The sequence below is a fragment of the Artemia franciscana genome, unplaced genomic scaffold, assembly GCF_032884065.1.
Source record: "Artemia franciscana unplaced genomic scaffold, ASM3288406v1 PGA_scaffold_36, whole genome shotgun sequence".
Taxonomy (NCBI): Eukaryota; Metazoa; Arthropoda; class Branchiopoda; order Anostraca; family Artemiidae; genus Artemia; species Artemia franciscana.
Genome location: NW_027062672.1, coordinates 513539 through 529714, shown reverse-complemented (window position 1 = coordinate 529714; position 16176 = coordinate 513539). Strand labels below are relative to the sequence as shown.

General features: G+C 37.2%; 1 protein-coding gene across 1 annotated transcript in view; it reads right to left on the bottom strand.

Annotated features, from left to right (window-relative positions):
* The window catches only part of LOC136041737 (xylulose kinase-like), a 114634-nt gene that overhangs the window by 2195 nt on the left and 96263 nt on the right, over positions 1 to 16176 (bottom strand). The window contains exon 14 of the mRNA XM_065726491.1: positions 15298 to 15444. Coding sequence (XP_065582563.1) covers positions 15298 to 15444 — 147 coding nt within the window. The remainder of the gene's footprint in view (positions 1 to 15297; positions 15445 to 16176) is intronic.

The window sequence follows — 16176 nt, the reverse complement described above, 5'->3', positions numbered from 1 at the left end:
ATTGTTTAAATCTGTAAATTATAGACTGCACGATAATAAGCTTAAGACCAAAATCCACTAACACTTAAGAAGTTTATTTAAATTTGTAAATGCACATACGACATTTCGATCACATACACAATCATGATCATACACAATCGTTTTTTTGTACTACTTTACTATGACGATCAATGTGAATGTGATCGAAATATCCAGAGATTTTTGTCATTGTTTTTATTATTTATCATTTAAACTGTTTATTGCACATTCAGAGAGCCTGAGGTCCAAAAACCAACCTGTTGACGTCTCTGAAGTGTTGAAGTGTTTGAAGAAACTGATAGATTCTGTCTGACAAGCAAAATCTTTTACAAAGAGATTTGATTACGTTTTATTATCACTGGCAAAACCTGAGAAGGGTTCGGTCTGAACAGATACCTCACGTAAGCAGGAGTTTAATTTTTCATTGGTGGTGTCAAGAGTAGAGGATGGGTCAATGGTAAAAACGGCACTGCCCTCAATCTGACAAGAAACTTCAAGAGGGGGGATGTCACTTCATACTGGAGGTAGGAAGAAGCTTAGGATACTAAGCGTCCTTGTTTCTTCAATTTGGAGAACGGAGGTGAGGTGAGGTGGTGAGGTAAAAGTAAAACAGGTGAGTTTAAAGAATTTACTGGTTGAAATTTGGTTAGAGGAGCCGTCAGGACAACACAAGCACTAACACCATTTAGCTGTATCAATTTTGGCAAACTTTTCTGCTCCTGCATGGAACGAGCAATTGCACCCTCCACGCTTCACAGAGTTCGAAAAGAATCTCATTCTATATTCGGAACAAACAAGTATGTGTCTAACCATCCCTATTTAAGGAGTTAACGGCCCGAAAGAAAAATTTGGTTCACCAAGTAGCAACCAGGATGCACAAATGCTAGGTTGGATGCTAGAGATATACCTTATATGGGCATAACTTACAACCCTTGCCCAGAGGGATGTGGGGAGGATGTCATCCTCAAAGAGATAATATCCAGACCTTTCAATTACGTTGAACACAATGAAAATCTCAAAGTTTTTATTGGATGGGTTTGAGGAAATAGGGGGCTTGCAAGGGGGTTTTTGCCCTCCATCGCGTTTGACTACTAAATAGGGCACTAACTTTCAATTTCCAATCAAATCAGCTGTTTTCGAAGTTTCTACGGGAAAAAATGGCCGTCTCAAAATTTCTGTCAGATGTATTTCGGGAAAATACGAGGTGTGGGGGAGGGGTTATCCACCCTCCAATCACTCTGAGTCTTAAAAATGCCCTAGAACTTGTGATTACCAATCCAATGAGCACCCTCAAAGGTTATAGGCTTTCTATATTTCCCAGATATGCCCCAGGGCATAACTTACGAACCTTTCCCCGAAGGCTCATTATATGAGCCCTTGTATCTGTCACCCTTTCGGGCACTGGAACTTCTGATTACCAGCGCAATGAGCCTCCTCTGAAGTTTATACGATCACCCTTTACATATATACCTTTTCCACCCCAGGGCATAACTTGCAATCCTTGCACAAAGGGTCGTGGGGGGTTGTCATCCTCATATACATAGTTTCCTGATATTTCAACTATGTTGAACAAAATGGCTCATCTGAGAATTTCGATTGGATGTGTTTGGGGAAATGGTGGGCGTGGGAGGTGGGTTAGTTGCCCATCGATCACTTTTGACAGTTAAAAAAGGCACTGGCCCTTTTAATTTCTAATTGAATGCACCCTTTTGTAAGTTTCTACGACAACTTGTTCGATACGAAGTGCCTTGGTCGAAAGAATAAAAATAAATAGTGAATTGTGCCCACATCTACTTTGAACAAAATGGCTAACTCAGAATTTCGATTGGATGTGTTTGGGGACATGGTGATCGTGGGAGGGGGGTTAGTTGCCATTCGATCACTTTCGATAATTGAAAAGGGCACTGGCCCTTTCAATTTCGAATTGAATGCACCCTTTTGAAGTTTCTATGACAACTTCTTCGACACGAAGTGCTTTAGTTGAAAGAATAAAAATAAATAGTAAATTGTGCCCACATCGCTCTTTACTTAGGTAGTGCTATTGCGCTGCCTATGATTGTTCAGATGGTAGGATAAAACTTCTTTTTCTTCCGAAGATTCATCTAGTCCAGGTTTAGACTTTCAAAGGTGTTTCAAAGGTTATTTTTTTAATAAATGATTTATCTTGCAAGACCCCAGTTTAAGAATAAAATTTTATTTAAGAGGTTGCAGCACCGTAAAGAACTGCCATATCTTACCCATTTTGAGCTTTTTTCGTTTGTGAGGCCAAACTATTTGGAATTAAGTGGGTGGTCTTGCCACAACCTGTAGAGCTTGGATAAAATATCCAAATAAAAGACAGAAAACTAATAGCCGACACCCACTTTTTCAGAAATCTTAGAAAAAAACATTTAAACTTTCCCATTTTGTGCTGGAGATAGATATTCATATTTAACAGAACTTAAATCATTTCAAAGAGTAATTTTTTTCGATTAAACGAAGCAGAATATTCTTTTTAAAGTTCAGGAAAGAGCTTAAAGTCCCTAAAAATATTCCTGCACAGCTGCTTGGGAAACATTAAAAATCAGCTAAAAGGATGTATTATTTGAGTAATTTGATATTTTGGAAGTTCCCTGTTATGGTAATAGCTTTTTGCTGACACAAGGTTACATATTATTTATGCTGTAGGATGCCTATCAATTTTTAACAAAATTGATTTGGGAGTTCCCAGTGATATTGGGAAAATTGTCTATTGGGTGTTTGTCTTTGAGACAGTCAGCCGAAACGGATAATCACAAAATTATTTTTGAGGTATCGAATGGCCTTAATCTCTAATATTAAATCTGTCCACATGCTTAAACATTTGTCGATTAGCTTATTTATTCTTATCTTATTTCTTGCCAATTGCATTTTACATCCATCTCCTCACACTGCCAGGACTATGAAATAGGTTTTTGCATTTTATATCTTGCTTTCATTTACACGTCATTTCTTAGACTTTCCACGACGAAAACTAGAAAATTAACTAAAAGAAAAGCAACCTATCTCAAGTAGTCGACCAGCTAATATGAGATAGAGATATGTAACTATTTATCTGAAAAGAAAATTTGCCAAATGCCTGTAGAAGCACAATACTACCATTCTGGATGAAAAGAGTAACACGCTGAAATGTAACCCAAATGCAACGTAACATTTGGTGCCACAGAAGCACAGTGGAATAGTTATTACAAGTTAGAATTTGCAGCTCCCGGCGCTCAGCTTGTGTCGAAATATGAAGATAACCTTGACCTCTTGTTAAGTGAAGCATCGCCTTCACTCGGGTTTGTGGTAACTGTTTCTGATGTTCGGTTGGCGATGATTAAAGCAAAGAAGAAGTTCTCTCGAGGCGTTGATCAAGTGTGTGGCATGCATTTAGCTCATGGCAGCCAAAGGGTCCTTGAGCATCTCACTCTTCTATACCAGATGGTTTTCACTTGCGGTTTAGTGCCAGATTCCTTTTGTGTTGGGGTTGTCATCATCATAGCCATCATCGGCATCATCATAACCTATAATTTGCTATTGACAAAACAGGCTTATTATCTGAGTCTCAGCAATGTCAAATCACAAAAATTAGGAGGGTTTACTCAAATAGTTATCAATTAATTAATATATGACAATTAATATATGATGATCATCACTAACCAGCGATTCTACAGGATTTAATCCTTATTTCGCTGGACAATGCGATTTAAGGTAAGGTAAAAGTTATTTTAACTCATTTTAAGTATATTCCAAGCCATTTGGGTATAACAGGTAACCATAAGGCAGATGAAATAGCAAAAAATGCTTTAAATATTGACATGCCAAGTGGGAGACCAATCCCCATTAGAGATATTTACCACTGGAAACTTAAAGAGGTACTGATAGATAATAAGCATACATCCCTATCACCTCTCCCCAGCAAGCATCTTTCCAAGATTTATCATAGAATTCGGTCAGGTTCAAATGGGCTAAATTCTCTGGCGTTTTCATATAAGATCTCAAATTCAAGTGGTGAAGTTCCCTCTTCCTCCTTTGTAGGTCATTTAATCTTAAAAATGAAACAATAGATCATTGCTTATTTGAATGTAATATGCTGACTTCTGCACAGTATACCCTGCAATGTAAAATGCTAGAATGCTTCAAACGCCACAAAATTCCACTAACAGCCAAGAGTATTGCTGACCATACGTGCACACAGCTCAATTTATACTCTCTTATAATTCAACTGCTAGCATCAAAAGATAAACTGCAAGAAATCTGAGCAGATACAAAATAAATAAGACAAACCAGCTCCTTAGCTCTGTCCATGTCACAGTTTATCATTTGAGTACACCATGGTGATATTGCTAATATTATATCCAAATCTGTAATACATTTCCTTCTCAGATTAACAAAGTCTTATACAGAGAATATAACGAAATTTATCCATTTAGGGACACTAGTTACTGAAAATTAGGGGAGCACAGCCTATAATTGTCCTGCTGTTCCACCCATTTTTTTAAAACTAGAGAGAGAGAGTAAGTGCCCCAATCTCGAAATGGGCAACCCTGATTGCTGGCAATTTCTCAGACTATTTGTGTAGCCCCTGTTAGAGAAGAAGAAGCATCTTCTTCTCTAAGCATCTAGCATGCATATACAGATAACAAAGAGCATAAATACCATAATCATCTTCTAATTAAGATCCAATTACTAGAGAGAGAGAGAGAGAGAGAGATCGGTATATTTAAAAACTATCGTAGCATAGAGCTAAATTCAGTTTTTTCACAAAAATCATACATTTAAACAGAAATCACACACTACAGAAATTTATCAGTAGTTTTTCGTATTATATCTATCTTATACTGTTATATCTATCGTATACTGTACACTATCGTACACTAGTTACTGAAAATTAGGGGAGCACAGCTTATAATTGTCCTGCTGTTCCAGCCATTTTTTTTAAACTAGAGAGAGAGAGTAAGTGCCCCAATCTCGAAATGGGCAACCCTGATTGCTGGCAATTTCTCAGACTATTTGTGTAGCCCCTGTTAGAGAACAAGAAGCATCTTTTGATAAAAGACCAACTGATCATGTTTAGCATGCATATACAGATAACATAGAGCATAAATACCATAATCATCTTGAAAGTAATGAAAAGTAACGAAAAAAGTAGATTTCGTTGGCTAAAATTTACAATTGAGTTATTCTGGCTGCTAATTGGAGTTTTTACAACCTCACATAATAGTATTGGAACGCAGTCTTCTCTTCCCAATTTCATTATTCATTACTGGAAACAAACAAGACAAACAGTTTTTGGCACTGGCATATCTATCCAGTTAGTTTAAAGAGAACTAAAAGATTAAAATTTCGACATTTCAACCATTGTCTTACAAGCTTCCCAGAGGGGATCAGGCCCATCCTACCCCTTCCCCCCCGCCCAACAAACACACACGTACTCCAAGAAAACAAGCTACTCCCTATTTTATTGAAGTGGAAGATGTCTCAGGGAGTAAAGTTAGAAAAAAGCAAGGAATACTGGTCAAAAGGTTTTCATGTTGATAGGAGGGTTTTGTCTGAAATGTTCTGAGTAAAAAACTGTACAATAATATTAGGAATATAAGGGAAGAGAGACTGCAGTAAATTATAGATTAAGAAGAAATAAAATGGGGCTATGGATAACATGCAGCCTAATAGTACAATAGTAAGATATTCTACTGGCACATTGAGAATCTGAAAGGAAAGTATGGTAGTGACTTCAGACCTGTCCTGGTCGAAGGTAGTGTAGAAATTTCCGTCTCGTCAATTGTTAAGCAGTATATTAGAAACCCAGGTTACAACAATCTGCAAAGTAAAGCATAATATAAGCACAAGCGTAGCGTAGCATAACATAAGCTAAAGCATATGCACAACATAACAAGCAGGAGGATGTTACATCTCCTTTCTTCTGGACACTTTAACATGACAACAAAACTTAACCAAAATCTTCCATTTACGTGTATCCACCCTTTCTTCCCCAAAAAGGGAAAAGAAAGGAAATAAAACCAAAAAAGAAACAAAAAAACAACGACAACTTATAAATTAAGCCTTTTTGGAGGTCTGATTATTCTCCCAAGACGTGTCATGGCGAGTGGCGGTACTTCGTCCTGAATATGGCTACCTTCTTTTGGGCTTGACCCTGGGGCTTGAATAAGGACAGTTGGGGGTGGGCTTTTTGACGGGGTTGAAAACGCGTTTGGAGATGATGTGGAATTCAACTGCGGTACCCCATTTGAGTTGGTATGCTGATATTGCTCTAGATCTGTGTCATCTGGGGATATTCTCAGGTATTTTCGGTTTCGATGATATGCTTTCATATCTTGAGTTTGTACGACGTACGATCTTCGCAGTTCGTGTTTGTGCAAGTCGACAGCTGGTTCCCAAGATTTTCCTTGGATCTGTGCTTCCACAGATTGCCCTAGTTTCAGTTCTTGAAGGTCCTTTGAGTGACGATTGTAGTACTTTTGCTGCCTTAGTTGGCACTCCAGGTGACTTTCAACGAATTCACATTTGGGAACTAATTTGGGAGTGAGATACTCAAGGGTACAGGGTATTGTTCATCGCAAGTTCCTACTCATTAATAGCTGGGCAGGAGACGCCATTCCATCTACTGGGGTATTTCTGTACTCAAGAAGGGCATTGCTCATTTCGCTTCTGCAAAATCGGGTCTTCTTTATCATGTTTTTTGCTATCCCAACGGCTTTCTCTGCCAATCCGTTTGACTGGGCATGATAGGGACTCGACGTTCTGTGCTCAATGGACCACCTGTTGGTAAAGTCTTGAAATATAAGGGAGTTGAAATGTGGACCATTGTCTGAAGTAATGATGCGAGGGATCCCATGCCTTGCGAAATGGTCTTTTAGACGGGATATGACTTGATGGGAAGAGGCAGCTGTCCCTATTCAATCAACTTCGAAAATTCGACTGTAATAGTCAACCGTAACGAGGAAGTGACTTCCTTCCAGATAGAACATGTCTATTCCAACATGTTCCCATAGGTGGTTAGGAATACCATGAGGCTTGAGAGATTCTTTCTAGTTGTTCCTTTGGTACGCTTGGCATGCTGGGCAATGTTTGATGTATTCTTCGATATTTTCAGACATCCCTGGTCAATAAACGATTGTTCTAGCCCTTTGCTTCGTTTTTTCAATACCGAGATGGGAAGCATGCATGATGTGCAAGATATCAGGGCGGAGGATTTTGGGGATTACTAAGCGATCTCCTTTTAGAATGATTCCATCAATCACAGTGAGTTCATGCTTGGAACTGAAGTATTGTGCGATGAGGGAAGGTGTTTGAGCTTTTGTTGATGACCATTCTGATTTGATTGTGTCTGCAAGACATGCTAGGATAGGGTCTAAGAGTGTTTCTTTCTTCAATTGCAATAGCCTTGCAGGACTGATGGGAGTGAGGCTCATGACGGAGTGGACATATGATTCAGTTTCTTTTTGTAGACTTTCATCTTGGCTTTGAAGGTATAGGCGGGACAGTGTGTCTGGGACTGGGATCTCTTTACCAGGCCGGAAAATGACTGTAAGATCATATGGCTGAATCTGGAGCAACATTCTTTGGAGACGGGGAGATGATTTTTGCATTGGTCGATTAATAAGCGTTTCAAGTGGTTTGTGGTCAGTGATTACAACAAAGCTATGGCCATACAGGTACTAATGGAAGTGACGAATTCCAAAAACGATGGCGTAAAGTTCCTTTTCGATCTGAGAGTATTTCTGCTCTGTTGTATTCAATGAGCGGGAGGAAAACGAAATGATGTTCTCGTTCTGAATAAGGACAGCTCCAAGCCCTGATTTGGAAGCATCAACTCAGTTGGTAACTCTAGGTTACCAACTGAGGGATTAAAAGGGGATATGGTGCTACATATTGATTTTTTGATAGTATCGAACGCGTTGTCATGTACTTCCTCCCATACGAACTTCTGCTGCTTTGATAGAGTTCGTAGTGGTTCATTCTGGGATGATAGATTTGGGATGTAACGGGACAGGTAGTTTAGTATCCCTAATAATGTCTGAAGTTCCTTGCGGTTGCGTGGTCGGGGCATTTCCTTCAGTGCGTTAACTTTGTTCGGATCAGGATGGATGCCATCCTTAGAGATCACATGACCAAAGTAAGGTATTGATTCGGACTTGAGTATGCATTTTGCTTTATTCAATTTTACAGTCCGTTCTCTGGCTCTGGTGAGTGCAGCTCGTGTGTTCACATCATGTTCAGTTTCGGATTTTCCTGAAATTATGATATCGTCAACTATGACTGAGAATCCGGGTACCCCCTCAAACACTTCTTCCATTCGCCTCTGGAATTCATCTTGATCGGAAATCAGGCCAAATTTTTTGAAGAATTTCGCTCCTTCATGCTTTTGAATAGCCTCATCAAAGGTCGGCATAGGATGATGTGGCCTTTTTATAGCTTTATTCAGGTCATGCGGGTCAATACAGATCCGAAGTGACTTGTCTGGTTTCTCGACAATCACAACAGAATTAACTCAGTCTGTAGGGTGAGTGACCTTTTCTATGACACCTAGGCGTTCCATACGCTCTAGTTCTTCCTTGAACCTTGATAGGACTGCAACAGGGATGTGTTTCGTTGGTTGGACTGTTGGTTGTGCTCCTTTTTTTCAGAACAATCTTGCATTCACCTCTCAATTTCCCAATTCCATTAAAGAGATCCACAAATTCAGTAAACAGGTCGTCTTATATTGAAAGTAAAGATGCATTTTATCAGCTGCAACTTACGACTAGCAACGAACCCCAAGATTGGTGTGGGTGCTTCTTCTAATATGAAAAAGGTAAGCAGCTCACTGTTACCATTGCTGTGGGAGCAAAAGAGCTGGCAAGTACCAAGTATTGGGATCTTCTGTCCACAGAAACTGGTAAGGATTTGGCGGGTAGGGTGGATCTGTGGGCTAGGCTTGATGTTGTTCAGTAGAGATTTTGTGAGGATGTTGGCTTGAGCCCCAGTATCTACCTTGAATCTGACGCTGATTTGTTGGTCGATGCGCAGGACTGAGTAGGGTTGGTCATCTGCATTTTCTATCGACACCTCGTGAATAAAGAGTTCATCATCACTGCACCTTACATCATTTGGGTCTTCTTTGTTTGACTCGATCGAGTTGATAGATTTCTTTTCGCTTCTGTATACTTTTACGAAATGGTTCATTTTGTTGCACTTGCTGCAAATTTTCCCTTTTGCGGGACATTTGTGCATGGGTGAATAATCCCCACCACACAAATAGCAATCTTGTCTTCTTGCCATGTTGGGTCTGGCAGGTCCTTTGGATTGTTTGTTATTCTGGACGAGGTCGATTTCCTGCTTGATTTGTATTTCGTGGTTGGATGTCGCTGCTGTTGACATCGACTTTAGTTGTGCCTGGGTTTCTGTGTGGGCTCGAGCAGTAGTGATTGCTTGGGGAAGAGTTATTGTTGGACCCATCTGCAGTAGTTTTTCACGTATCTTTGGTGACTTAACTCCACAGATAAGTCTATCTCGTACCATTTCATCACGGATTGCAGCACTGTACTCGCAATCACGAACCAAAAGTTTTAGATCTGTCACATACTGTTCCACAATTTCAATGTCGTTCTGATCCCGTTTGTGGAAAACATAACGTGAGAAGATTGGATTTGCAGATGGACTAAAGTATTCATTGAACTTTTGCGTATACACTGCAATACGGTTTTTTTTCAGCCTCGGTGAGAGACCAAGTGCTGAAGATGTCCCGTCCTTTCTCGCCAAGCCATATTAGTAAATATGCACATTGAACAGTCTCTGTCTTTCCACTCAAGGGGCCTGCAAACATGAGTGTTGCATGGCTTTTGAATCTATTCCAAGCTTCCTTGAGGTTGTCTGCTTCCCAATTGAGTTCAGGGTATGGGACAGTGGATTCCATTTTCTGACACCATGTAGAAATTTCCGTCTCGTCAATTGTTAAGCAGTATATTAGAAACCCAGGTTACAACAATCTGCAAAGTAAAGCATAATATAAGCACAAGCGTAGCGTAGCAAAACATAAGCTAAAGCATATGCACAACATAACAAGCAGGAGGATGTTACAGTAGGAGATGAGCCTGAATAAACGATTCAGAAAGTGTTAACAAGATATGAGCAGAACATCTTCAGAATGTGGTGGACAATGATAAGGCTGATCATGCAGAAAATAACAAGAAGATTTTCGATAATTTGAAGGCGCACAAATATTTACTTAGCAAGGAGTAGTAACAATTAAAACTGATGCTTTATTGAATCAACACAATTTAACTTGAACCCATCCACTTGTAACAAGGCAAACTGAGAGGTAGAGCTCAGTGCATCTATACCATGTGAAAGAAACGGTATATGCCCAGAGAAGTACCCGTAGAGAAGGAAACATGTTAAGAAAATAATTCTAACTTTATAATGTGTAATATAATTGTAAGTTAAGACATTTTGCATGCAGCTAAGCTTTATCTTCCCTTATTTCAGTGTTTTATACTTTCTTTAATATATTTTTGAATTTTCCTTAATAACTTTCCTTCAGTTTTGAATCATCGCTGAAGCAAAGCAACTTTTATAAAAATTTGTTTATAGGGGACGCTAAAGTTCTTGCAGTGGCGTCAATATGCAGATGTATGTGTGGGTTCCAAGTCTCGAGGACACATAAATTTTGAGGATGTTGAGACCTTCTTTTAGAAGATACAATAGTGAGCTGTGTTTCAGGTCTTCATCACTCTTGTACCCATAGAAAGACAATAAAGCACGTTTCCGAGCACTAATTATCTCCTCTTTTATGCTCGCCATCAGAAAAACTTGAGAACTTTTCAGAGCTTCCCGTTTTACTTAAATATACATACAACTATTCCTTTTTCAACACCATGTAAATGGGAAGTGGTATCACAGCTAAGTAGTACTTGGTAGAAAATTATGGAATCGCATAGTTCTATTCCCAAGCCAGTTTTCATCATATACATTTCCCACGCAACAGTTATATCTTATTTGAGTTGCAATTGGAATGACAAAATAAAAGAACGAGTAAGGTAGTATCATCACCAACTAACACAGTAGAAAGGATACTAGACTTATCAACAGCAATTTTAACGATCTTCACATTCGTTTCACCTTCTCCGTGAATGCTTCCATCTCCTTTACACATTGGCTTTCCGAGCATGTGGGTCAACCTCGCCTTATTTATTTGGATAGAAATTCGTCCTTGGGCATTTGAAGGTATGTATATGCAGTAAACAGCACCTCTTTTCCATTGAATTTGACATGTCTTCTTTGTGTCTCGTCTGTTGTTGGAGGTCCTCCATCATATTCGTTAAAAACCATGGTAGGATGAGGGTACCGGATTTTGATAAACGCAAATACTAGTCCAATATCACTGAAAAGCTGCTTCCAACCTTCCATTCAAGTCAATGAAGAAGAACTACAACATCCAAAACCTGAAGGTTCTGGATGAAAAGCTTCAAATAAAGCTTTTGCAAGATCAAGCCTATTTGGTCTCCTCCTGAACCCATCGTTGTCAAAGAGTGACAAACGAACACTACATAATTCGTGTTTTCTGATATTATTGAACTATTTGCAACAACCAAAATCTTTTGTAAGATTAGGCTAGGATCTACGCACTTGATGTCCGTTGAGCCAGGTCACTTGGTTGTCATGAGGGTTACTTGTGATTTCTTTCTGAAAACATTATCCTTTGCTGACTTGTCGACGATATCATCAAGAATCACAGTGTCCACTTTCAGAGCTTCATCCGTGTTCGATTCTAAGGGAGCCATTATTCCAATCGAATTAATTTGACTTTTCAATCAATCCTATGACTATCTATGTGTTTTCTATGTCCCTTTTTTGCATTAAGAGACAGAAAAAAATAGACCCACATTTTGTAGCACCCAGATTATATTTTCAATGGAATCCGGGAAATAAAGTAAAGTATTTGTACGTTTACCGCAATTCACTGCATTGGTTTAAACTTAGAAGCAAGATTTTAGCCAAAGTTTGATCAACTGAATTATAATGTGTATAACTTTCTTTTAAATTACATTTTGAGAAATTATTCAGGAGAATAGTAATCGGTAATCAGTAGTATTGGCTGGTGCAATTCCAAAGTTGAAGGAGTAATTATCGCGTTCAATTGATACTGATAGAACGTCAAGCTGGCGACACATTATAAATTTCTTTGAGAATATTTTCATGTTTCTTTCCGTTTTTTTTTTGCAACGGCAAAAGCTGTATAAAAATTATTTCTTCCAACACATTTTCATGACTTATCTTTTTTTTGTCCTCCCTCTTCGCACTTTGAGGACAGAATTGTCAAGTATGGCGACAAAATTAGTTTTTTGAATTGAAAAATTAGTTATACCAATCTTGGTACTCAGAGAAGAGACTTTTTTTATTATTACGATTACCATTTTTTCCTTCTGCTACTCAATAGCATAGGTGTTAGTTTGTTTAGATCCCAAGTCCTTTCTTGCCCTTTTTCTTTATCTACGACCAAGAAAACCCTAAAAAGGACCCCTTACTCTCTAAAACAGGATATGTAATTTTTGTTTTCTCCCACTTCAAACACTAAAGAGAAATTCCCATAAATATCCCTGTTATACTGGTCATAGACCATTCTTACACTCATTTCCATAGTCAAAGACCCCAATAACCTAAAAAAGGATATTTTTCTATCTGTTATCGCATACTGCGCTTTTATCCTTTTGTCCCTTCCTCGGTACTTAAGGGTGAATTAGACCCATTTCGCCCAGAAGTAGCAATTCCAATTTTTGATTATTAACAAGTATGTTTGTTCCTATCGAATGGTATGAACTTCATTTTTCTTGCAATTTGATCAAGGTCTACCTCTTTTTGTCGTACTTTTATTTTAATACTAAGCTTTTTAAACAAGATAAACCTAGGCTGTAATGGAGTAGATGTTGGTAATCTTTAATGCTTGCCTGACTTTACTAAGCAGAAGTAATGTAAACAAAAAAAAATCAACTTAATTGTTTCTGGCCAGATATAAGTTGTATTGCTTTTTCATAATTTTCTAGTAGCTGACGATAAACCTGAAAAAATTAAATACCATCAAAATAACAATTAAAAATGCCACCCATCAAAATCGCAGATACAGTAAAAATAATATAAATTGCAAACATTACAATTAGATTTAAATCATAATTAAAGCTATGAAGTTTGGTAGTTTTAAATTGTCTACCAAAATTCAGAATTATTTTTGTATTTTTCTTGTTTTACTTAAAAAAAATTATTTTTCTTATTTAATGTAAGAAAAATCAACTTAATGTTTCTGAACAGAAATAAGCTGTATGTCTTTTTCATAATCTCCTAGTAGTTTACGATAAACCTGAAAAAATTAAATACCATCAAAATTACATGAAAATACCGTTGATAGAGCCTCCCGGACGTGGAGTCGAGATATTGAGATCTGTATTATTAAAAAAAAATTCCATTGTCTAATTTAATTTTTTTGTCATAAAACGAAAAAAAATGACCGTGGATCTTCAATTTGATACACATAGGCTACACTGATATTTATTTGTTAAGGCTTTAATAATTGTTTATTCGTTAAAGTAAAAAAAGTGAAAACATTTTAAATGTAATTTTTTCAGAAAGGTTCATATAGTATACTAATTTTGAGAAGGCATGGGGGTTATCAGCCCTACTCGTGCTAATTTTTGCTCGTTTTGAGTTTGATTCGGTTATTAATTACAATCTTCTGTTCGTTTTGGATTTCATCTATTTTTTTATTTGTAATTTGTAATAGTTTTGCGCTTGGTAGGTTAATTGACTTTATTTCTGCTTATTGTTGGCTAAGTACTGCTCTTTACTTTCCTTTGAAAAACTCGTTTTGAGGAACAATCTTTTTAAATTATATTTCTGATCGTTTTTTATTGAAATAGTCTTTCCCATGGAAAAAAATAATATTTTACGTCTTTTCGTTTTTTTCTATTTGAATCCATAGTTTGGCTAAGTTTATAGCTTCTCAAGTTGACATGAAAAACAAAATTTAATATCCTTCCGAAAATAAACCATCTAAGCTCTTTGAAAACATTACTCTTTTTATTTACTTAAATTCTTTGGAGCAGAATTAGTAATAGTAGTAGCCATGAAAGTTTCAAATTGAGGTTTCTTTTTGGAAACCATCTACAAAAAGCTTTTTAATTCAGTTTTCAAGCATAATGAACCAATTCCATAATTGTGGGGATCTGACTTACGCAATATCCCTAGAGACATAGCTGCTGGACCGTTCTACTATGCTGAAAAAAATGGTTGTCTCAAAATTTAATTGGGTATATTTAGAAAATGAATGGACTTGGGCAGAGGGCTGCTTGCCCTCCAGTTTCTTTTCGCTCTAAGAAGTATATTAATAGTATATAGGCTCTAAGAAGTATATAGGCTCTAAGAAGTATATTAATAGTATATAGGTGATTTTATCGTCATTCTCATCAAGTCCTGAAAGTTTTAACTTAATACGATTAGCCGTTGTTATCTTAGCCTTACAAGTAAGTTGCAATAATTGTAGCAATAGCAGTAGCAGTAATAAATGTAGCAGCGGTAGTTGGCATTAGAAGTAGCATGCACATATTATCTTTTGGTCAATTAATCAACCCCTTATCATTTCCTGAAAGTACTAAATTAAGATACTTAGTCATTCCTGGGTGACACCCTTTTGACAGCCCGTATACACATAACGTGTTGTGATTTAGTTCAACACTCCCCTCAAGTCTGTCTAGCTGTCTAGTCTGTTATTAACTTACCAATGGTATTACGTAATGCTTTATAAAATCTTCAAAGTACAATTTTAGATAATTAGGGTAAGAAAGGGTCGGATTAGCCTTATTCCAACTCGTTCTAAGCGCCATCACAGTACTGAGCGCCTATATTATTCCTTGTCTAAAAAAATCGCAGAATAAATTCGTTTCAACTTAGTGAATTGCAAGCAAAACTAGAAACTTAGGTAGATAACCAATGAAAAGCATCAATACGATCTAGCTTTTCGCAGTAAAACCAAAATCAAAACAGTTGAAATATAAAAATTAAAAAACCTAATGCTGACGAAATCAATTCAGTCGAAAAAAAATCAAGAGAGCGAATTTTTTGAAGTCGATCCAATTCTAATTCGATTTTGGTTTCACCCTGATGCTGAATGTCTTTATTACTTTACGTCAAAATGCTCTCGCGAAATCACACCTAGTTGAAAATAATTATTCTAGATATGACAAAACAGAATTCGAATAGTCATAACAGACATTATTATTCTGTTCTTACCTTATCAGCAGTTTTGTCAGGACTAACAGTTATTTTCACGCCCAGCTTAGTGCTTATTCCGTCTAGTGGCGGAGCATTATTTTTTCTCCTTTGAAAGTTAGGCAGAGCTAATAATGCAGATCCAAAACTTGCAGAGTTTTTTGAATCCTAAAAACAAAAACGTTAGGCATTATGTTGAATATTTTAGGCAAGAGGAAATTAGGAATAAAACAATAAGTAAAAATGTTTGGGCCTTATGAAGATGCAGATTTTGTTGAAAATTGTATTTTGTTTTAATAATAATAATAATAACTTGATAATAACAATAATAATCTTTTATCACTTTCAAAAGACCCTAAAATAGCCATTTTCTTTCAAATGAACTTTAGAATATCTCTCTATGATGCCTTAAAAAAAAAAAAACAAAGAAGAATAAAGAGAAAAAGAATAAAAAAAGAGAAAGAGAATGAAAAAAACGAAACGAAAAAATGGGAAAAAAATGGACAGAATAGAAAAATGCTTCCCAAGCGAAAAGAGAGAGAGAGAGAGAGAGAGAGAGAGAGAGAGAGAGAGAGAGAGAGAGAGAGAGAGAGAGAGAGAGAGAGAGAGAGAGAGAGAGGTTTTTTAAAACAACAATCGTAGCTCAAATGGCTAATTTGATGTTGAAATACAAAACATGTTATTTTACACTATTATATATTGACGTAAAAAAAGGGACGAAAGAGTTCTGGTAGCGGTTTGTCCGAGCACGCACAGGCTCATGTTTTCACCATGAAGAACCAACTTTCGCCCACAAATATAGAGCTAAACTGTGGTAAGATATTTTGCTAACAGGACGGCGAAGTAACATCTGACTTGGTCATGTAGTCAAACAGTTCGTGGTAACGAACTGTAGTAAGG